The sequence below is a fragment of the Citrus clementina genome, unplaced genomic scaffold, assembly GCF_000493195.1.
Source record: "Citrus clementina cultivar Clemenules unplaced genomic scaffold, Citrus_clementina_v1.0 scaffold_3, whole genome shotgun sequence".
Lineage (NCBI taxonomy): Eukaryota > Viridiplantae > Streptophyta > Magnoliopsida > Sapindales > Rutaceae > Citrus > Citrus x clementina.
The window spans coordinates 1,300,021-1,323,669 of NW_006262339.1; the positions used below are offsets into that span (position 1 = coordinate 1,300,021).

Here is a 23,649-nt window from a genome sequence, read left to right on the forward strand (position 1 = left end):
TTAAATTCAAGTGATTAGTGAAACGAAAATAACGTAAAATAAATTTTAATTTAATTCCGATGTCGTTTTTACGATTTTTTTTTTTACTTTTTCACTTTCTTTAGCCTTTACCATTAAATTTCTTCTCCAAATAATTAATTAATCAGATTATCCTTGGTAAGTAAAAGGTTTTTGTGCATTAATTTATGCATGTATGCTTAACACTATAGAATATCATAATATTAAACCAAGAATCGCGATATAAAAATCTAAAAGAAACTAGATCAATATTATGATTCATTAACTTCTGTGCCAGACAAAAATTTACTGTTCACCAAATAAATAAAATTTAAAGTAAAGATGCCATATGATTCTTATAAGGCTCCGCTAAAAAAGGATGCTAATTCTCTTTATGTTGCCATATGAAAATATGAGTAATACTTATTTATGGCATAAGAATTGTAGGGTTATTGCTTTTAATCCACAATTGTTGTATCTGAAAACCACATTATACCCCGACTAATCCAGATTCGAGTTGGATAGGATTACTAAGGCGCAAAACTCTTCCAATAAGTATTTAACACAACTGTATTCTTAAGTCTCGAACCGATGACCTTAAGTTAAATTAGAACAGCCGCATATCAACTATCGCTTGTTAGTTTTATTTTGTACTTTTTCATGTTAGTATTTTCCACTAGTTGGATTTGCTATGCATGGGTGCTAGCTTGAGAATTTGTAATCAGGCAATGAATACTCCAACTAATTTTTCTTGATGAAGAGTATCCATCATATTATTTTTTCAATAATTTCTAAGGTTTTCGATGATATGATTTATAATAATTTTCATTCTAAAAAAAGTATTATTGCATAAAATGTTAATAATATGTTAGCTTTTAATTAAAATAAATAACGGTTAGCCAATAATTGAAGAATACAAATGCAAATTGAATTACATTAACATTAGTCAAAATAATCCCAAAAGATTCAAAATTAATCCACCGAAGAAAATATCAGAAAAAGGCACGCATGCTATTGGCCAGTCAGGTGACACTATATCACAGTCTAACAAAAATTCCACGAAAACAGCTACACATAATGTCCTCATCTGTGACACAATAATAGAAGGAAAAAACTTACCTCATTTTAACCAAATGATACGATTATACACAATCTAACACTAAACCCTAAATTCGGCACGAGAGCCATTTCTCTTCCACACGCGCAGACATTACCTCTCTCTTTTTTAGCCACTCTTCTTTCTCTCTGTTCACGTCTCTCAAATTTCTCCTCTCTCTCTCTCTCTCTCTCCCTTGCAACTTTTCTCTCACTCTCCGTCTCTTGCCGCCACCGCTCAAGAGCCCTAAAACTGAACTGATCCGTACATCCCCGTTTCTCCCGTTAGAATTCGCTAAATACAGTCAATTCTTCGCTTAAGGTAATTTCGGTGATTCTTCTTGTCCACGCTTTTCCTTCAGCTAAATCGCAAACGAGTCTCCTGTTTTTAGATTTGCTCTTCAATCTTGAATTTATCGTGATATAAGGTCCCTACCTTACTGTTTCTCACGTTTTTTAGCATTATTTCTCCTTAATTACAGCATAGCGGATTGAGTAATGACTTAAATTCTAGTTTTCAGATGAGGCACATTATAATTTCTTTTCCTTCTATTTTAAAAATATTTTCACCATGTTTTCTAGTTTGTCTGTCATCACTTTTTACTGCTGTAATTAATTTATATACTTATGTACTTTGTTAAATTGATACACTTTTGATTATTTGTTTGTTTTGTTTCTAGATTTCGAGATTCAAAATCTTGTTTTGCTGGTCGCTGAGTTCAGTTGTTGAACTAGGTGCTGGTCTAGTGAAAGACTCGGGTATTTTGCTTCATCTCAGTTTTCATGGATTTCTGTGTCTGTTATATTATCTAGTTAATGTTATTGTTCTTTTTAAGGGAAAAAAACTCATATTTTTCGTTTAGAAACCATCTGAGCATCACTTATGTATAAAAAGATTGAGCTTTTCCTGCATCTTTTCGATTCAAGATTTCCTCGAGAGTTTCTGGAGTTTGGATTATGATTCTAGGTTAATATACAATGTGTGAACTTTTGATTAGTTGTCTTTTGGAATTTTTATGCGCTGGTGACAGGACAGCTCATTCTTTGATATCAGATCACTTTAAGATTGGAACTGAATTTAATAAGAAAAAATGGTTTTTTTAGCGCTGCTCGTTTTATATATTTGTTTCTTGTCCAGTTTACATCGGTTATATATTTTGTGCCTTGTTTATGTCCACCTTAATCTTTTAAATTTCCATCAGGGGCTCCTGCCTCTGCTTATCCTGTGTTGGTATCATGAACTGTGTATATCCTGATACACATGATTAAAATGGGGGATGTTTGATTTGTGCTTCAAAAAGTGTTTTCTAAAAACGAGGATATGGATGTGATTGGGTGCATTTTCAAAGACAACAGTGAAAAAGGCTGTCACTAAAATGATTTCTGAGACAGTTTTTGAGAAATTCTAAATTAAATGCTTGTTTTGGAAGATTTTATGCATTTCTTGTTTTAAGAAATCAAGGATTTGGTTATATCTTCCAAATTTGCTGTTCCACAATTAATTCCTTTTGTCCAGAAGTGGAATATTTTATCTTAAATTAGGAAACATTGTATGGCCTAAATATTCTCTGATTTTTCAACAGTCCATATGCATATTAACTATGGTGTTCTATTAACTATTTTACTAAGTATGGGCAGTGAAAAAGTTAAAACTATTGCCATTTAGTGTGGAAAGAAAGTTTACTTTAGACATTATTCTCCCTACAATTTTGTTGTCATCGTGAATAATTGATTATTGAATTCTTTAATTTTTATTTACTCTGGTAGCCACCTCTTGAAAAATGTTCTATTTTGTTTCTTGTTGCCATGATACCTAGTTATACAAATTGCCTTCCAGTTACTTTCATTTAGACAACAATATCCTGTACTTATCATGAAATTTTGTTGTGAAACAGGATGATCAACTGCTATGATTTTCTTGTGAAGGAGTATTGTTTGCTCAGTTCCATTTTCTGTTGTTTCAACTGATCAATCCAAGTCCGTGTTAAATAAACTTCTATTAAAATGGATCGTTGTGACACTTCAGGATTTGTTAGTGGGGGTGGGATACACACTTTGAGTGACATCTAACCGTAGTTTTGTAGCTAATTGCTCTCATTGTGGAAGTCAGGTTGACTGTTCTGTTGTAATTAAGTTTAGGTTTGGTTATCATAAAGCCATTCATCTATCACTTAATGGACCCTAGTTTTCAGAGGTTGAGTTTTGCTGCTAATTATTCTTTAAATGCATTCAAAACCTCGGGCAGTTCAAGGCAAGCTGGAGGAGCTGGGGCTGAGGATGGCACAGATACTATTTTACGTCTTGATTCCCCTGGTTCTTCGAACCCTCACATATCTGCCTCAAAGGGAATCAAACGGAAATGGAGTTTGATTGATGGATCTGTGCATCAGCAAGTTGGCTCTACATTATCCCTTGGGCTTGGTCGACCATCGAGCTCCTCAGACAGCAAGGGTAGTTCTGCAACTGCCTGCACTACAACGTCTTCCGCCAAAGAAAATGAAGAGGAATCCTCAATGGATCTTGATTTGGATTTCACCCTCCATCTCGGCAATGACAAGATGCCTAACCCAAAAAAATCTGCCTACTCAAATATGAAAGGAGTGGAATTGCAGCCAAAGGTTGACCTCGTGTTAAGTCTCTCCACTGGATCCCCTGAATCAGGCATTACTTCTCTACATCCAAGCTCCAGTTTACTTCATTTTGGCATGGAGATGCCATTACTTGCTGGTGGGACCCTTAATGCAGATGATGGTTCAACATCATGCGGTTGGAAGACGGGTGTTTCCTTGCCGCCATTGCAGACTGCACCAAATAAAGAGAGTAGATTCTTTTTCGATTGTGCTCTGAGAACTAATGACCTTACTGCCAATGTTCATGATCTCTCATCAAGTGTGGTAACCACACCAAGAAGCTCAGTCACCTGTACTTCCGGGATAACCCAACAGCATCAGCGACTACAGAGGAGCTCTAGTTCCAAGACCTGTCAGGTTGAGGGATGTGGAAAGGGAGCTAGAGGTGCTTCTGGCCGTTGTATTTCCCATGGTGGTGGCCGAAGGTGTCAAAAACTCGGCTGCCACAAGGGAGCCGAGGGCCGGACTGTGTACTGCAAAGCCCATGGGGGTGGTCGGCGGTGTGAATACCTTGGGTGTACAAAGAGTGCGGAAGGGCGCACTGATTACTGTATTGCCCATGGTGGTGGTCGGAGATGCAGCCATGAGGGTTGCACTCGAGCAGCTAGAGGGAAATCTGGGTTGTGTATCCGTCATGGTGGGGGCAAGAGATGTCAAAAGGAAAATTGTACAAAGAGTGCTGAAGGGCTCTCAGGTCTTTGTATCTCACATGGAGGTGGTCGACGATGCCAAGCCTCAGGTTGCACAAAAGGAGCACAAGGGAGCACAATGTTCTGCAAGGCACATGGTGGTGGAAAACGTTGCACTGCCCCTGGGTGTACCAAGGGTGCTGAAGGAAGCACTTCTTTTTGTAAGGGCCATGGAGGTGGAAAAAGATGCGCATTCCAAGGTGGCGGGGTTTGTACAAAGAGCGTGCATGGAGGAACCAACTTCTGCGTAGCACATGGTGGTGGTAAGCGGTGTGCCGTTCCTGAGTGTACAAAGAGTGCAAGGGGACGGACTGACTATTGTGTCCGTCATGGCGGGGGGAAGAGATGCAAATTTGAAGGGTGTGGCAAGAGTGCACAAGGTAGCACTGATTTTTGTAAGGCTCATGGTGGAGGGAAAAGATGTTCTTGGGGCCATCCTGGTTCAGAATATGGTCCCCAATCTACTGGTCCCTGTAACTCATTTGCAAGGGGTAAGACAGGTCTCTGTGCACTCCACAGTGGCTTGGTGCAGGATAAGAGGGTGCATGGTGGTTTCACCCTAGGACCTGTGGTGCTGGACCCTAATCTCCACAAACCTGAGAAGATGAAGGAGGTTGTCACTGCTGATGACATGAATGTGGATATCATGAAGATGGGGAGTGGTCTTGGAAGTTCAGCTGGCAAATCTTCTGATTCCAAGCATGGAGTCTCAAATGTGAGCGACTCAGTTGGGGGAGGTGGATTCCCATCTGTGCCAGTTTTTGTCCCGGAAGGCCGGGTGCATGGTGGAAGCTTGATGGCAATGCTCGCTGGCAGTTCTGGTGTCAGCTCAAACAGCAGTAAAGTTGTAGTAGCCTGTGATCCATTGGTGACAGGGAAGTCTAGTATCATACCTCAGAGCTGGATGTGAGTTTCTCTTCACTGCTCTAAATGCAATGGCAATGCTGCAGATGCTTCTGGTTTGGGTGCAAGCAGCAGCTAAGTTGTAGCTGTTGATCCAGTTGCAAAATGCCTCAGAACTGGATTTGTCCCTTGGTTCTCTCAGATTGGTCTTGGCACTTGGAAGTACTTGTCTGCGTGTTAATGTTTCTTTGGTCCTAGTCTGTTGGGTCTGTTGGTCGTTTAGGAGTTCGATATATTAGTCCTAGGGGTGAATATTTATTGGGGTCAAAATTTGGTAATTCTATTAGAAGGTAGTATTTGAGTCTGGTCTTCATGTGTTTCGAATGTAAATATATATTTTATGTCCGGCAGGTGCTTGTGAATACAGGCTATTATTTCTACCGTCCCCATCAGTTTGTTTGTCAAACATTCTGATTATAATAAAACCTTTTACTGTATTATATTTACTCCTCAGCTTGATTGGATATCGCTTTGCTTCCAACGTCTGTATTTCGGCACTGACTGACATGACTTACCTTGTGTTCATAAAATGAAAACCCGAGCAACAAGCGAACAATGTTTCAGCTGGCGGTTCCCGTACGGAACTTCTTTCTCATTGTGCCATTACGCAGCGGCAGCGTACCGTTTATTGTAAATGAAGATTTTCTCGCAACCATTTTCTTTTTAATGTTATTTTCAAAATCTATATAAATAAGAGGAAAAAAAGAAAAGAAAAGAAAAATCCTCCCCTCCATCCTCTGTCTTATTCCAAAATATCGCCGTCAGGAGAATTAAACGGATGGTTTAGGAGTACGTGATTTCCTAAATAATCCATTTGCCATAACACATTAATCCTTGTACAAGATAATTAACCGGCTTGAAAGTGATCACATCTACCAGCTCTCGGGATCCTAAGTGTTCAGAATGTCCAGGAGACGCGTCTTGGACGAGCGTACAATTAATAACAAATAGCCCATGTGCTGTTACGAATTTTAGTTTTACCTATTCCCTCCTATTCATGATATCGGTACGTAATTGTGGACACGGTACCGTCTCCATCTATAATCTATACGTCCCACAAGATTTTATCTTTGTCACCATCATCAATATTATTAATTATTATTACTTGGTAGAGTTGGATATACTGATTTCAAGGTCTGTAGTATATGAATGACATTAAAGAGAATTATTTTGTAGCAAATTAAATATAATTATTTCGTTGATGATTGTTCACCAACACTCACCGACAAGTTACCTCCGTATACTGCATGATTAGACGCCGTCTTGAATGGCTTTTATTTTATCAGTCCCATCTCCTCTACTCTACATTGGATTCGGGTCACCTCAGGAATTTTCAGATCATGTGTTTGCTTTTCTTTTCTTTTTTTTTAAGAGATCGCTAATTCTATTTTGTTTTATCTTAACTTTTTAGTTCGCTTATTTTCTTTTAGAATGATACTTAAAAGACGTGGTTAATAAAAAATAAAAATAAAAAAGAAGAAAAAAGAAAAAAAGTAATGGAGATTTTTCTTCAACTGGAATTTAATTTATTGCTTTGTCTTCACGGCATTATATTTTTCCAACAACGGCATTTTTACTTCACATATCACATTTTGTATGATGCAGATTATATATAGAAAATTCTCAAAAACTTGGTTGAACTAATAGACCCTCGTGCTTAAACTTAGCCAATTTGGAGAGTTCATCAACAGCTTCAGCCAAGTGATCAAGCCTAGCTACAAACTCAATAAGCAAGGAAGTAAATGTAGCAAGTGAGAGTGCTGCAGTGCTTTCTAGCGCTCTCATTCTTGGCAAAGAATCCACACCCAATCCTCCTTCCTCTTCGAAAGCATCAACCTCTCTTGATGGCCAAGAGTGCAGCCTTCTAGATTGCTTCCTCACTGTTTCATGATAAGACTCTGCCTGCGCTGCAAACTCCGGTGGGAGAGTCCCCGAAAACGTTTTTGGGGTGGTCAGATCCGAGTCCTTCTCCAGGTCATGATTGCTTTCACTTTCAGCATCGGCTTGTTGGTCATTGGAGAGCTCGAAGAGTTTAGGGAATGGCTTGGAATTTTCTGGCGGGTCACAAGAGGCTGTTGTGAGGAGATAGGAATGCATGTCTATGCTGCCCTGGAGTCGTTCTGTTGAACTGTGAAGCCTCTTCAGAAGACAAGTTTTGACACTTCGCTTCATGTTGCCAATGTCTTTGCCCAAGTTCCGGACCAGCTCTGCTGCCTGGCTTGTCACTTCTTGTATTTCGGATTGGAATGTGATTCGGAGATTGTAGGGTGCCTGAAAATCAAGAACAAGTACTGATCATGAGTCATTATATATATATATATGAGAAATGTCGATCTTGGAATGAATACCATTAATTGGATTACTTTTTTTTTTCATTTTTGACAAAATGTTACTGCGCGTCTTTGTCATTGTGGATTATAAATTATGGAAATAAATAGAGTATAATGCTCTCACCTCTAATCTCTGTTAAAAATATAATTTTTAACTTGTTGGTCGCTCCAATTTTTTGTTTACGATCTCTAATTTATGATATATTATTTATAATACCTAGAATTTAGGGTGTCAATGACTGAAATCTAAGGGTTTAAGGAAGTAATAATAAACATCTCTAGTTGTATATAAAAATTACATTCCAAATGATATGGCATGTGACGTAAATGATTAAGTAATCAGCAAATTTTTACAAACTCCAAGTAAATTAATTATATTATTACACCATTCATTTGACTAATATTTTTGAATTTATATAAAAATTTTAGGATGTCTAGCAGACTAGCACTACTTGAACAATTATATATATATATATATATATATATATATATGAATTTTTCAAATAATATAATTATAAGCCGGAACAGACGGTATGTATGAACATTTAGAAGATCAGCAACAGAACATGCATGTGGCTGTTTACTCTGGGCACCAAGCTGGCATAGTGGAAGCACCAAATTTGGGCCTTCTGCTAAGATTTAAAAGTAAACTCAGCTATTTGTATTTGACATGAAGCATGATCTGGGAATCTCTTTTACGCGTAATATTGTGGCAGCACGGTAATTGATATGAAATGGAAGAACAAAGAATCAGAGCATCGATGAGAATTGCAATTTACACCCGGAGCGCACACCAACTAGAAGCATAAACACATGGTAAATATAATTCGTGACGACTGATATGAGAATCTCAGACTTATTTAATTTTCCTTTTCAATTATTCGTTTGCTCTTGGAATTCTGGACCATTTTTGTTTGATTTAATATAATTCTTTTGGCTAGATTCCTTAGTTGCAGGCATTTCTGTATGCACTAAGAAAATTAATGGTTATGATTCTGATTGATAGAATATGAATATCCGATCAAATATTTCTCTTTCTCTTTGAACAAGTTGATTTATTGTTACGTGGATGATATTTCTCGCACACAAGAAGCAGAGAGAGGAAAAATACCTGAATCTCAGAGTGAAGAACACCATGAAGTGCCATAACCTCATATGCACAATAACGTAGAACTGCTCCAACTTTAACGTACTTTGACCATGGATAGAAGAAATGTCGAAATCTGCCGTGTGGTGGCTCCCATTTTGCCGAAATTGACTTCAAATTACATGTAACATCCAGGATCAATGTTGTTAGTGTTTGTATATATTAATTACAAAAGAAAAAAAAAAAAAGGTAAGAAGAAAAGAACAATTAACCACCAAAGACTCCAATTTTGCTGAAGAGTTCAAAGTATTTTTGCATTTCTTGTAAGCAGGTTCATCCGGAAACTCATCCATTAGAGTCTTGGTGAAGTCTGGATGATCTAACCCGTCGTCTTCTAAATATTTCTTCACACATTCTGAAAATTCAAGAGTGATTATTATTATTATTTTGTATTGGTTCAACATATTGCTTCACTCAACTGCCTGTCTAGCTCATAATATCTATAGCAGAGTTAATTAATTGACTTACCTTCAAGAGAGTCGGCAAGGGAGTTGAAGCTGTTGACTAGCTCCTTGTGTAATTGCTCCCCTGCCCAGATAGGGAACACTAATACATTCACTAGGACTGCTACAAATCCACCAATGGCAATAGAGTACAGGCGATCCATGGAAGTCCTAATTGGGTTTCCCATTCGATATCCGGAGACAATGATCAAACAGTAGGTGAAAAGTATGACCCTGAAGCCATACTCATATGGCACAAGTGATGGCCATAATTTCATGAAAGATGTAACAGCTCCTGTATATACAGAATATTCGACGTAAACCTCTTAATCAAATTATCTCTATTTCTAAAATATCCAGAAGCTATACCTATCAAGAATATGCTAATGCCAATTATAATAGGCTCAGCAACTCGGCCAGTGGACAGAGCAAACTGAGCAACTGCAATAGCTAAGATACCGGCAAGCAAGCTTCCAAGTGCTCGGTTAAAACCTCGATTAAACGTTGCACCTGAAGAAATTCGGGGCCATTAGATATGCAATTGCAGTATAAGCTGATATTTGAAAATCAAATTTTTATCACTACATTAGTGCATACCAACTGTATATTCGAACATTACGGCAACAGTAAGGATGGACCAAATGATGTTGGTGCCAAATATTTCATAAGGCGCTCGAAATAGTATTAGCAAAGACACAAGTAGAACAGCTAGGCCCACTTTGAATGAGAATTTAACTCTGTTGCTATCTTCTCTGGCAAATTCCCAAACTTTCCACACCCACGCTTTAATGGAAAAGTCTCCGTCGCCGCCGGAACTCTTGCCACTTCCCGGCTGCTGCACCTTAATCTTGGTAGTTCCCGCTGATGGAATATTGATCTCAACGGAACCCTTTTTCCCATTCATTCTCCAATGAAGTACTATAAAATTTTCCAACCCTGTTTGCACACTCTGCTTCAAGTTCCCCGTATTGCTGTTTTAGAAATTAAAATAAACTGCTTTTGAGCTCAACTGAGAGGCTGGAGCTGGAGGAAATGCTGAGGTGAAAATATATAGCACTTGTAGGATATTGTAAGCTTAGTTGTAGGTGCAACTGGGGAAAGAAAGCGTGTGTAGTCAATATATCATATACAGTGAGGGAATGATACGGCAATAATAGAAGAGAAAATGGAACTAAAAATCTCAGGATAAAGATGCTTAACCTCAATAATGTTGCACGGATGGAGAATTTAGAATATTATCTATAAATAAACAAATTTTGTCAAAAAACAAAATTGCATGACAATGCATCAATCAACACCACGATTACTTGTGTTATGTATACCTCTTCAGAATATTTCATTGTTAGAGAGGATCGATGCTTATTAATTTTTATTTTTTAAGGTTAAGCTGAAGCTCTGAGACACGCAAGTCCAAAACTAATTGCCTGTAATAACCTACTCTAGTTGATGACTTTATTAATTTGTTTTTATCGGATCAAGGATATGTATAAACGTCTTTGCTTGTGATTTAATTTCTACATTTCAATATTAAACAATTCCTCGATCGGAGTTTTACCCAAAATGGAAAAGAAGATTGGGAACAAAAAATGGAGAATGTTAAAAATTAAACAAGAGATTTAAAAGCTTCCCACTTTCCTCATATGGGAATTATACCTTGACTGATGAGAATGGCGCCGGCACCAATTGATAATATTTAAACATCTGAGAGTTGCAATGCAAGTTGTTAAAATTTTGAAGATTTTTGCTCGCTCCCTCATCTTCAACCCATAACTCTCAATGAATTAAGTGTGTGTGTGTGTGTATATCTCAACAAATTAATGCTTTCTTCTCTCTAAATTTAATTTAGTCGGAGGAATCTAATTATGTTTCGTGAAATATATGCCTTTCCTAGGCTACCTCATGCTTTCCTCAAAATTTTCTTACGAGATATTGTGCTTATTATTCTTCATATCATTATTCTTCCTACTTTATGTTGTTACATGTATTTAATTATTTTTTAATAAATAATTTGCATGTTTGCAACTCATCAATATTTATCTACCTAGACACGTACATAGAATCAAATAAAGGTTTCTGTGCGTTTTAGTAGGATTTTGCATTTTGATGGATTACTCAATTATATCAACCCTCCATTTTTTAGCATTTTGCTGTCAAAAGTGTTTCACTCAGATAACTTCTGCGATTTACTTTTCATTATGCATCCACTAATTTTGTAAAGCATGTATTCTGGAATAACGTGGCCCCCCCCAAAAAAAAAAAAAAATCAACAATTTTCAAGAGAAAATGAATAACTTGAGATGAAGAATTGAAGATGAATGAAGCTTTTGATTGATTAAGCGTGGCTAAGGTGGAAAATTAACAATAACGAAAAAAAAATAACAGACTCATTATCTGTAATTAGAATTTCAGGAAGTCACACATAAAACTTCAATAAAAAGGAGAAAATAATTACATACATTCTCAAATTTTATCTTATGAATAACTAAATTCTTATAATTCCAGAAATAGATAGCTAAACCTGATATATAGAGAATGAACACCGCTAAATCCGGTATACATAGAAAATGAACATCTGCACACTCTTCCTTACCTGCACATTTTCAAGTTTTACCTAATGAATAACTAAATTCTTGTAAGTTTTTGTTTTGTTAATCAATAATGCATCAATTTATCACTCTTATATTAATTTACTTGTTTTACTTTCATTTACATAATTTATGTTTTATTTCACACGTAATGTTAATATACAAGTTGTAATTAACATGTGATGTGTTAGTTATTTATTTTACTTTTCATTTATAAGTCTTACGTTCTATTTAAATAATTTATATTTTATTTAACAATTAATATTAATTTACAAGTTTCATATTTTATTTACATAATTTATACTTAATTCCGGAATTATTGTCGTCATTTTAATCAGTGCAGCACAAAATGAATTATACGTTTGTTATTTTACAATTGCCGGATGAAAATTTGATATTTTTTCTTTCTATAATACATGCGAACACCCTTGTGATGTGATCAACTTTAAGGTGGAAAGTTGTTAAGTTTCAAACTTTTTCAAATATTTGTACTACTTTTACTAATCTTGGAATGGAAAGTCGCTAATTTTACTTCGAATAATAAAAGACGATCTAACATAAGTTGAAAACTAAATTTTAGTACGTGAATATGAAAGGGCGATTCCAGGGTTTCATCTCAAGAAGGCTTAATTCTTTGCGGTAGAAGAATATTGGAATCTTATTAATCGTTTGTTCTGACAACATGCAAAGGCATTTGTCAAAAACTGAACTCTTCGAAATTTCAACCATATATCAGATGTGGCAAATTTTAGAAAGTAATTATATTTTAACATTCGCTCTGAAACCGACAAGTCAAACCTATATATGAGTGTGAGAAATACCATGTTATGTTTTGGGAACGACAGCCCGCTTCGTTATTAACAGACAAAAGATGTTTGTCGTCGACTCGTCACCATTTTCATTCTTTGAGCTCTAATTTGAACCAGACGGTTCCAGAAATAACAGTTGGATGCAGCCAGCTGGAAAAATATATAATCGGACATTAGGATTCGTTCCCTTCGTTCAGGATACTTCTTTAACTAAATTTTGAATTATTGATCATCATCTCTGTAGATATAACAATGGATAGGTGTCGTACCAATATATATTTAAAGAAAAATAATGGAACTAGTGGGGATTGATTTGGACGTCACTTCAGTTAGAAAAAAAGGCTTAAAAAGAAAATTATATTAAGAGAGCATATTGTGAACGTCTGGTTAATATTGGTCAAGGAATTAATGCAGGAATCAGGATATATATATATATATTGTCCCTTAAATGATGACTGTAACGGTACATGATACATGGGATTGGGAAAACCGTGTTTTGGATTGTTTACTAAAAAAAGGAGAGCAAGATATATGTAGAAGAAGAATAGGATTGTGATACGAGATGACTTCAAAAAAATATAATGACAAATAAAAAAAATACTGGAATATGATCCCTTAATTAGGTGATTGAAAGCTAGATTCCACTACTATTAGTTCAAAATTAATAGGTCATTTCACTCCTGAAACTGCAGGGAATTTCACATTCATTTTTTACGTGCTGTGTCTGTGTGGACATCTAAATTTGCCTTCATTTACTTGCTGTGTGTGTACGTAGCAGATTGCACTAGCTAAGCAGTGATAATGAAACATAGCCCTAACACAGGGTTCACAAGCTTTAGATGTTTTGCCTCTGCTTTTACCTTTTCTAGATGCAAAACAATGCCTGTTTCGGTTCTTCTATTTATCAGAACTAGTTTTGCTTATATCATTCATTTTTTTATAGCGCAAATACTTGGCAGCTAAGCCAAAGGGACTAGTGTTGAGCTTTGAAAAGCTCGGGTTAGGCATCAATACATTTTATATTATAAAACAATATAATATTAAATTATAATTTTTTTATTTATTAAATAATAAATGATTAAATAAAATTAAAGTACATTTATATATTTTAAGTCAATTAATTAAAATAATTTTATGTAATGAAAGTAAAAAAAAAATGTATTGTCATTTATCTATTAAATATTTATGTTTTTTACTATGATTGTTTATATTAGTTTTGAAAATATGAATATAAATTCATATTTTATAAATTTAAACTTATTGTAATTTATTAAATCATAAAATTTAAATGATTATACCTAGAATATAAACGTTATTTTTACTGCAATGTAATCCAAACCCTAGCTTCCAAGGGTTTGACGTAATGTAATGTAATTAAAAATTACTGTAAAAAATAAATTAACACAAAAATAATGTATTAATACAATCCAGTATAGTCATAGAGTAATGGAAGTTAAGAGTGGGCAAAATATCTGACCCGACCCGTTCCGATCTGACCCAACCCGATCCGAAAAATATCGGGGTCGGATTAGATCGAGTTGTTAATATAATATGATTAGATGTATTCTTTCTAATTCGATCGGATTGTAATCGAATCGGATGACACCCGATTCGATCCGAAAAATCGAGTGGGTTACCCAAAAAAAAAGAAATTAAAAAGTAAGAAGAACTAAAACCTAAACCCAAAGACTAAAGAGCACATGCACACGCACAACACTCATCACTCTCCAACAGCTCAAGACAAAAACACATATTAGTCAAGCCAGTTGCATAAAAAAAGAAAAAAAGAACACTCTTCACGCCTCACGAATCACGATTTCATGCACAAAGCCACACACACACATCGGAAAAAGCAAGGGGTAGCCGGATTGATTTTGCCTGCAGTCACCGCCGACGCCAACTACTTCGCAAGGACCGCAAACAGATTTGCTACTCCACGCCGCTAGTCCTCCACCATCACTTGATCCGATCCAAGCTCCATCCAACATCATAATTGAAAGGCTGCAACCCAAGTTTTCGTTTTCTCTTTTGAAGCTTTGATTGTATAATAATACTATAGCAGATTATTTGCCATTTAGCAATTTGCAGTAATATATTATATATTACATGTGAAATTGTTAATTTGTAATTATGTATTGTTAACTGTTAATAATAAAATCAAGAAAATTTGTAAATTCGAACCCAATCCGAACCGAATTTAACTCGATTTTTTGACCCGATATGATTCGATCCGAATATATATCGGATCGAATCGATTATAAGTTCAGGTTGTGTTCGGATGAATTTTTGTTCAACCCGATTAAATTTCGAGTTGGTCCGAACCCATTTTTACCAAGATCTAATGGAAGGTGTGAAACGCATCCTGAACACATTTGCTTCCATTTCTATGCAAAATCACTTGTCATTTCCCTGGTTTAATATAAACGATTTGCCGCACTTGGGAAAAGAAAAGGTCTCGTAAAACTTGAATTCTATTTTAAATGTAAAACATTACATTGACAGCGTTTGTAGTCCAACGGTTAGGATAATTGCCTTCCAAGCAATAGACCCGGGTTCGACTCCCGGCAAACGCATTGATGATTTTTATTTTACGTTTTCCTTTCAGGCCTCACCCAGTCACCCGCGACGGATGCTCTATGACCATTAGCTAAGCTGCCGACTTAACTGAGCTTGACAGACTCTGTTTATTACTTATTACTTCCTCTTATCTTAAATGTGTTTTGGTCGATGATTTACTTGCATTTATGTCTCCTTTAAATTTGATTGATATTGCATTCATAAATTAATGCTATTGTGGAGACGCCTGCTATAATACAGCTCGGGACAGACTAGCTATCATATTTAAATCATGCCTGTCTTTTTAATTTTAGGTAGGAACACCAAGTTTCCCTTTACTTCAAAAATGAAAAAAGAAGAAAACATATCGTGGTTCGGAACAAGTATCGTATCGTATCGTATCATCACCATAAAACATTGTCCAAAGTTAATGGAAGATGTGTCTTAGCGACTGAAAGCTGGTCAGCTGTTTTAAACTTCTTTGAATGGCGTGGAGCTGCAGACATTCAAAAGAAAGAACCACTTCACTTGTATCATATTTAACTCACATGATGATGTGTAGCCACGAGCCATCTCAAGATACTTTTGACAAATGGCAATATTAGCATGTGGAATTTTGGAGTGCGAAGGTTCCTTGGTTTGTCTTGCTCATAAGTTTTGTTAATTTATTTTTATTTTATTTTTAATCATTCTTTCATCTTTTTTGGCCATGTAGTCCATATTAGAACATCACTCATGAGTATGGCATGCAGTATTTGGACCGGTAGACATCTAGTTTGTGCAACATTTGATAGATCGTTATATGTAGAGAGCAAGAGTATTTGTATAATGTATGTAACAAGTTTTTCATTTATAATCAGTGAGTTTTGTAGTTTTAAGTGACAAATAAGTCTAATGTGGATGTAAATATTTACATATAACATGTGCTTCATGTGACCTCTCTTCCAAGACTATTTTATACCAGTTGTTTCATCTAACAGATATAACGAGATAACAATTTTCATTCATTTTCATGATTAAGACCTTATTTAATATCGAAATGATATATTAAGATATATTTGTTATGAAAAAAAGATATAAATATTAAGTAAATGGTGATGATGCTAGAAAAATCATCATCCTTTCCCATAATACTTGCTCGTTCTACTCCTACAAGATAGTAAAATATATGAGAATTGCTCTCTTTCTTCTTTGTTTCCAGTTGATTGCTGAAGAGGAAACATTGACTTTCAATCCGTGGGCAGATGTGGAAGTGGAACAATCACTCTTGAAGATTTGAAACGCGGCCTCCTGAAGCTGGCGACCAAGTTCTTTCAGTTTGAAGTGAGGCAGTTAATAGAAGCCATAAGCTGGCGACCAAGTTCTCTCAACAAATTTAGCCATTGAGGAAGGACAACACTAGGATTGACTACAAATTGAACGAAGTAACTTCAGAATCTTAGACAGCGGGGAGATACCCAGGGGCCCAAGTTTTTCATTTCCTCGATTTTTGTAGGCTGTACTGAGGTGTTATAATTTCCAAACTGGAAAATAAAGCTTAAGGTCACTAATTATAGGATAAAAATTATGACATCTGTAAAAGTAATAAAAAAAAAGAAAGACATAAAGAGAAAAGAGAGTTGAACTGTTGGCAATCCTCCAAATTCCTTCAATAACTCCACTTAGTTATTTACAACTTTAATCTCAACGACAAGAGGAAACAAGACTTAATGGCCGGCACTGAATAAATTCCACAACTCCAGAGAACAGTCTTTTAAGATAATAGATTTCAACAATAGAGACTGAACTGAATATTGGGTATGACCGATAAGAAAAAAATTACATCTTATGTTATTTTTGTCATTAAAGGAAGTGTTGTGAGAGGTTTATATTATTTTTTTAAATATTTCGGTAGGGTAAACAAAGAAAAGAGATTTTAGAGGAAGTCAATAACGTCATTTAAAAGAAAAAATCAACTGATTATATTTTTGAAGAGAACAGTGATACAATTATAAATTATTATATAAATTATTTTTCTATAAATTAACTTAAAATGATATAATTAGCTTGAATAAAACACTACATAAACCACATAATTTATATCTATTATTTTATATCCTCACTCAATTAATAATATAATACCATGGGAATCTGTACAAGAATTTGGGATAAAAGCTTGTTTAGTCCCTATATTATGAGGTTAGTGTCCATTTAGTCCCTGTATTTTTAAAAATACCTCAAAACGTCCCTGCTACTAAATATTGACACTTATGCCATTATTTTTTATTATTTTTAACTTATTTTTACAATATTACATTTTTACAATAATATTTCTTTTTTGGATATTAATAAAAAATTAAATTATCAAATTAAACTCAAAAATAAAATAAAAATAAAAAGGTATATATTAATTTTTGTGGAAGCTCACGTATGTCTAAAAAATTAATATCGTAAAAAATTACATTATCAATTTTTTTAGAAAAATTAATATTTTAACTCAAGAGTGTGTTCCACAAAAATTAATATATATATTTTATTTTATTTTTTGGTGTTAAACTGGTAATTTATTTTTTTCTTTTTAATAATGTCTAAAAAAATTATTATAATAGGGTTATTTTTTTCTTTTTAATAATGTCTAAAAAATTATTATAATAGGACAATATTATAAAAATAAGTTAAAAGGAACAAAAGATAATGGCGAAAGTGTCAATAATTTAATGGTAGGGATGATTTGAGGTATTTTTAAAAATATAAGAACTAAACAGACACTAACTTCAAAATATAGGGACTAAACGAGCTTTTACCCTAAGAATTTGTGCAACAGTTTTTTATAAAAGCATTTAGGAAGCCCGTTATGGTAATATCCACACAGCCTTGTCTTTCAATCGTAAAATTAATTATACGGACAAGACAAAACTTCCAAGTTCCAACCCCCGACGCCCAAAACGGAACTCAAGCTAATTGCATTGACTCGCATTTGTCTTCCCGGTCTCTCTTGACTCGTGTTGACCAAAATGGGCAACTGTAACGGCCTACCCTCGTCTCAAACTCAACTCCACTCAACCACTGCCGATCCCGACACTGGGCCCGGCCACCACCCCAACGGCCTCAAAATAGATCCTCCGGGTCCTCCTCGTCCTTCTTCCTCTGCCACGTCAGCCACCTCGTCATCCGTTGGCCGTGTCCTCGGCAAACCCATGGAGGACGTCCGCAACACCTACATCTTCGGCCGCGAGCTCGGCCGCGGCCAGTTCGGCATCACCTACTTAGTAACTCACAAATACACCAAACAACAATTCGCCTGCAAATCCATCTCCTCTCGCAAGCTCATAAACCGCGACGACGTCGAAGACGTCCGCCGTGAGGTCCAGATCATGCACCACCTAACCGGGCACAGGAATATTGTGGAGCTGAAGGGGGCGTATGAGGACAGGCACTCGGTGAATTTGATTATGGATTTGTGTGCGGGAGGGGAGTTGTTTGATCGGATCATAGCCAAGGGGCATTATTCGGAGAGAGCCGCTGCGAATTTGTGTCGACAGATGGTGACTGTGGTGCATTACTGTCATTCCATGGGTGTGATGCACAGAGACTTGAAGCCTGAGAATTTCTTATTCTCGAGTTCCGCTGAGGATTCTCCTTTGAAGGCTACTGATTTCGGACTCTCTGTGTTTTTCAAGCCAGGTGATTGTGATTTCTCTTCATCAGCATTTACTTCAATTTTCCCTTTTGAACATATAACTTCTGGGGCCTTGCTTGTGACGATTTTGAACTATACAGTTTATGTGTTGCTGCAGGAGATGTCTTTAAGGACCTTGTTGGAAGTGCGTATTATGTAGCTCCTGAGGTGTTGCGCAGAAATTACGGAGCTGAGGCTGACATTTGGAGTGCTGGGGTGATCCTATACATTCTTCTTAGTGGTGTCCCTCCATTTTGGGGAGGTATATCTTTAATTTGTTTGTTTCTTATGAGGAGTACTGGAATATGAAACACTGGAGTTCTGAATTTAAATTTTCATTTTAGTATCTATGATGGATGGCAAAGAAAATTGCTTATCATTAGTTTAACTGTGAATTCTGTGTTTAAACTCTATTGTTATGCAGAGACTGAACAGAGTATCTTTGATGCCATTCTACGGGGGCATATTGATTTCTCATCTGATCCTTGGCCCAACATCTCCAGTAGTGCCAAAGATATTGTGAAGAAGATGCTGCGTGCTGATCCTAAAGAAAGGCTTTCAGCTGCTGAAGTTTTAAGTAAGTTTTTGATCCCCAAAAAGACTTTACAGACTTTAGCTGATTTGCTATACTCACAAATATTTGCAAGGTTTCTTACAGGTTAACCCTGAAGTGCTCACACCCATTTATATGTTTGTACTTTCTGCTCATATGTTGTGTTGTTTCAAGTTTCTTGACATTCAGAAGATTTTAATGAAGCTTAAAACACTGAAATGCATGCAGATCATCCGTGGATGAGGGTAGATGGTGATGCCTCTGATAAGCCCCTTGATATTGCTGTTTTAACTAGAATGAAGCAATTCAGGGCAATGAACAAACTTAAAAAAGTTGCACTAAAGGTAAGCATTTTCTTTCCGTCAATTACTCTCTGTATAACACCTAGAAAATTGAAAAGCATTTGCTGTAAAGAAGAAAGCATGAATAGGATAAGGTACATAGTTGACCTCTAAGACGAAGAGATTGATGCTAAGAGTACAAAAGGAAAGAAGATATTTGAAGTAACCATTTCATTACCAAGAAGTGAGAACTCGAGGGACTATCATTTGCCCTCTCTAATGCTCTGAGGTGAAACCCCTCGTTTACCATTGTTGACCTTTCACTTTGAGATATCTGTTTTCTTTTGAAGTAGATAGAGATATTTAGTTCCAGAATTCAATGATGTTAGAAGCATCTTCAATGTGGCCACTCATCATTTCTCAGTTCTACAAAATTCTGCAATTCGTTCTTTTTTTTTCCCCTCTCTCTCTCTCCTCAGGTGATTGCTGAAAATCTTTCTGAGGAGGAAATAATGGGCTTGAAGGAAATGTTCAAATCGATGGACACAGATAACAGTGGCACAATCACTTTTGAAGAGTTGAAAGCTGGTCTTCCAAAGCTAGGCACCAGACTTTCTGAATCTGAAGTTAGGCAATTAATGGAAGCAGTAAGTCTTTAAAACTTATTAAAAATTCAGTTCTTCCTAATTGTGACAATTGTTATAAAATGCTTTGCTACGAAATTTACAGTTTATATTGTGAAGGGAAAGATCATTTTCATATAGGGAACTTCAACTGTTGTTGATTTGTTCTTGGGAGCATACCAGTGAGCTTGACCCTCAACTTAATCTTTTGCTTCTAGTCTAGAGTAAAAGAAGGAAGCCTGTAGGATTGACATAGACTGTAAAACAAAATCAATGCTGAAATCTAATTTGGATAGCTTTCCTTGTCCATGTATGAAGAATTTATCAATCCTTATCTGCTCTGTGGTTCAACTGAAGCTGCAAATTTGGTTACTTTGCCAGGCTGATGTTGATGGAAATGGAACCATTGATTACATTGAATTCATAACAGCTACTATGCACATGAATAGAGTGGAAAGAGAGGAACACTTGTACAAAGCCTTCGAATATTTTGACAAGGACAACAGTGGGTAAGCACTGTTTTACGTTATTTTTTGTTCCATCACTTATTAACATATGGTTTTAGTAATTGATTATACTTTTATCTAAAAAAGAATGATGATGACTTATGAGTTTCCTCTGCTGGTTTTGCTTCCTGCTTCTGAAAATTTAGGTACATCACAATGGAAGAGCTGGAACATGCGCTTAAGAAGTATAATATGGGAGATGCAAAAACAATAAAAGAGATCATTGCAGAAGTTGACATAGACAATGTATGTTGCTTATTTTCTTCTTTTTCTTCCTTTTATACAAACAGTCTTTTTTATAATTCAACGTGGAAAAGCAGGGATACATTTTCTCCCTTTATTATCTATCTATTGGAATATGTCATTCTCCACCGATCACAAGTTGCTTTTTGTAGTCGAGATTGTAGCTCATGAAGAAATAAGCATGTTAATTTTAATGTATAAAAAATAGACCCACTGAAAATTGTACCTCTCCCTAGCAAGTCTGCTCTTTTAGTACCCCATTATTTCCATCACATGAATGCTTGTTATTTAACCAAGCAACTACTCCCTTGTACTGATTTAGGGTTCTTTCCTATGTATAATAAACAATTGCCTCTGTACATATTATTTATGTTAAAATTCTTTTGCAGGATGGAAGAATTAATTATGAAGAGTTTGCTGCTATGATGAGAAAGGGAAATCCTGATATGGTTGGAAACAGAAGGCGCAAGTAGGCTCAATTCCCCTTGCATGTGCCAACAGGTTTGTCGATCTGTTTGGATAGTGTTTCGGCTTGGTTTAATCTCCGGCTGGCGACCTTCGATGACTGTTACATCTGAAATTCTGTATTTGTTCCTATAGAATATAGATTGTCGATCTTATTGCGGGAAAATTTTTGTTGCTTTGAGGTCCGTAGTCTATACTCTATTGGTTAAGTGATCCCAAGGTGAATTATCTGCTTGTGTTCTTAAATTAGGGCATCGTCATCTGTTTTACCTTGTCCTATATTGTTGGTTTATCCTACAACTGATTCTTTCCAATTTTAGTGTGACCAACAAAGAATTGAGAAAAAGAAGGATGATTTTACAGTGTTGACGCAACGATGCATTGTAATGTCTGGTTTCTTTTTGCCCCTCGTTTTATATTCATAATCTTCCATGATACGTGTTTTCTGGTTCTTTAAAGATAATAGATAAAAACGAGTTACTGAAAAAGGTGATAAATCGTACACAGTGGAAGCAAATTAACAAGATGTTCAAATTGATAAACTGGGCTACAAGTCATCTGCCATCATTTCGTGCTTTTAAATATGGACGACAAACCTTGTTTGATCGGATGACGGATCGTCCAGGCAAAAAAGGCGGTAATGACTAATAATAAAGATCGTTTAATGTAGGCAGACTAGCACAAGTCTGGTACCAGCAAGTCTTTAATTTGCTAGTCACAGAGTCTCATCCCGACAATTGTGGCATGGCCGTTCACACTGTTGATCAGCAAAACGACAAATCACTTAATATGCCATCATCAGAGAGAAAAGGTATCAAAGATCAAGAGGTTTGTTATTTGTAATAAAAAAGAGAGAAAAAGGTTGAGGATTTTTTCTTTCAGCTTGTGGTTCCTGCCAATAAGTATTGATGCTTTTCAATGAATTAGAGGCATTCCTTTTATCATGCCACTCATGTTTTACTCATTTTATAGTCGTCATCTTCCATTAATATATAATTTTCAGCTTGAAAACTGATGATAGCTACCTGAATCTGTAATTGTTAAGAATGGGCAACAAATCATTCCCCTTCAAAAACAAACCAAATCAACAAAAGTTCGCTCAAATTACGATAGAAGCTGAACTATAAGTTCCGAAACTACAAACGACATGTCATCCCAAACATAACGTTAGTACGACAATTTCTCTATTCGATGAAACTACAGATGACATGTCATAGGAATGCTCTGAATTTCATTTTGTATGAATTCATCGTTCTCTACTTTTGACTACATCATACCCACGTCGAGCATGCCCTCAGTCCCAAAACATACTTGATGATATTCATAATACAAATAAAAAGCAATTAGAAGTACCATCTAATTAACACACGAAGTCTGGTTCATGCATGCACGATATAAAACTAAATATCTGATCCATCCGCAGAAATGATAAGAGAGACTACAGTAAGCTCAATTAATTGAATGATTTCATATCCAATAACAATATTACCAACATTTGATGATAATATATTTATTAACCATCATCGCTTGTCTTGGTGATACAGAAACAACTGTAAAGCCAACGAGCAATCCAGACGCCATAATAGCAAAAACAATCAGCAAGCGCTTTGTCACCCCAATCCGCCCTTGTATTGTTGCTGACCTTGAGCAGCTCCTCCAGCTCCAATCCAATCTTATTATTATTATTATTATTCCTGAGCCTCTGTCTGGATCTTCGCTAGCCCTCAGAATTACATTATACAAGATACTAAAGATATGTTAATCAGGTTAATTACATTCTGCAGGGAAGAAACTAGGTTACATGTTTATATTCATAAGATCTTTAGTTAGCTAATGGTTGCTTTCATTGTTATTTATTTTTTAAAATAATTTTAGTAATTATATATTTTTTTTTCAAAAAAACATATTAAATAAATTTAAAAAAAAATCGTGGTTGATTGTCATAAGAGAATCACGCAACTATCACAATGTTAAATAAATCCGATCACAAATGTGTTGATGAGATAATATTATCGTAGTAATACGGGAGGAGCTTACATTCATTATGTAGAGTATTTTATTTCTTTGAATTTAAATCCTCCAATCAAATTTTCAACACGGTAGTAGTTGATTAATTGACGTCAAGCAACAACCCAT

The 23,649-nt window shown here is 35.7% G+C and overlaps 3 protein-coding genes and 1 non-coding gene across 5 annotated transcripts; 3 read left to right on the plus strand and 1 right to left on the minus strand.

The window, feature by feature from the left end:
* The first annotated feature begins 1,113 nt into the window (after window positions 1-1,113).
* LOC18046387 lies at window positions 1,114-5,760 on the plus strand. Of its 2 annotated transcripts, XM_006439375.2 has the most exons (3): window positions 1,114-1,414; window positions 1,773-1,851; window positions 2,988-5,760. In XM_006439375.2, the coding sequence occupies exon 3, from the start codon at window positions 3,267-3,269 to the stop codon at window positions 5,319-5,321; it is 2,055 nt and encodes a 684-aa protein (XP_006439438.1). In that variant the 5' UTR covers window positions 1,114-1,414; window positions 1,773-1,851; window positions 2,988-3,266; the 3' UTR covers window positions 5,322-5,760. The 2 variants fall into 2 exon arrangements, with proteins under 2 accessions (XP_006439438.1, XP_006439437.1); XM_006439374.2 differs by lacking the exon at window positions 1,773-1,851.
* A 1,165-nt stretch (window positions 5,761-6,925) lies between these two features.
* On the minus strand, window positions 6,926-10,226 carry LOC18046388 (aluminum-activated malate transporter 9). Its single transcript, XM_006439376.2, has 6 exons — window positions 9,832-10,226; window positions 9,604-9,744; window positions 9,260-9,529; window positions 9,007-9,146; window positions 8,756-8,902; window positions 6,926-7,585 (listed from the first exon to the last, which is right to left on the minus strand). Exons 1-6 carry the CDS (start codon window positions 10,136-10,138, stop codon window positions 6,938-6,940), a joined length of 1,653 nt encoding a protein of 550 aa, XP_006439439.1. The 5' UTR covers window positions 10,139-10,226; the 3' UTR covers window positions 6,926-6,937.
* A 4,903-nt stretch (window positions 10,227-15,129) lies between these two features.
* On the plus strand, window positions 15,130-15,201 carry TRNAG-UCC. Its single transcript has one exon. It is a non-coding gene; the product is annotated as a tRNA-Gly (tRNA).
* A 2,846-nt stretch (window positions 15,202-18,047) lies between these two features.
* Window positions 18,048-21,741, plus strand: LOC18048851 (calcium-dependent protein kinase 1). The gene is made up of 8 exons (XM_006439380.2): window positions 18,048-18,847; window positions 18,961-19,104; window positions 19,267-19,419; window positions 19,624-19,739; window positions 20,156-20,323; window positions 20,681-20,808; window positions 20,952-21,051; window positions 21,438-21,741. The coding sequence occupies exons 1-8, from the start codon at window positions 18,178-18,180 to the stop codon at window positions 21,519-21,521; spliced, it is 1,563 nt and encodes a 520-aa protein (XP_006439443.1). The 5' UTR covers window positions 18,048-18,177; the 3' UTR covers window positions 21,522-21,741.
* Window positions 21,742-23,649: the final 1,908 nt, after the last annotated feature.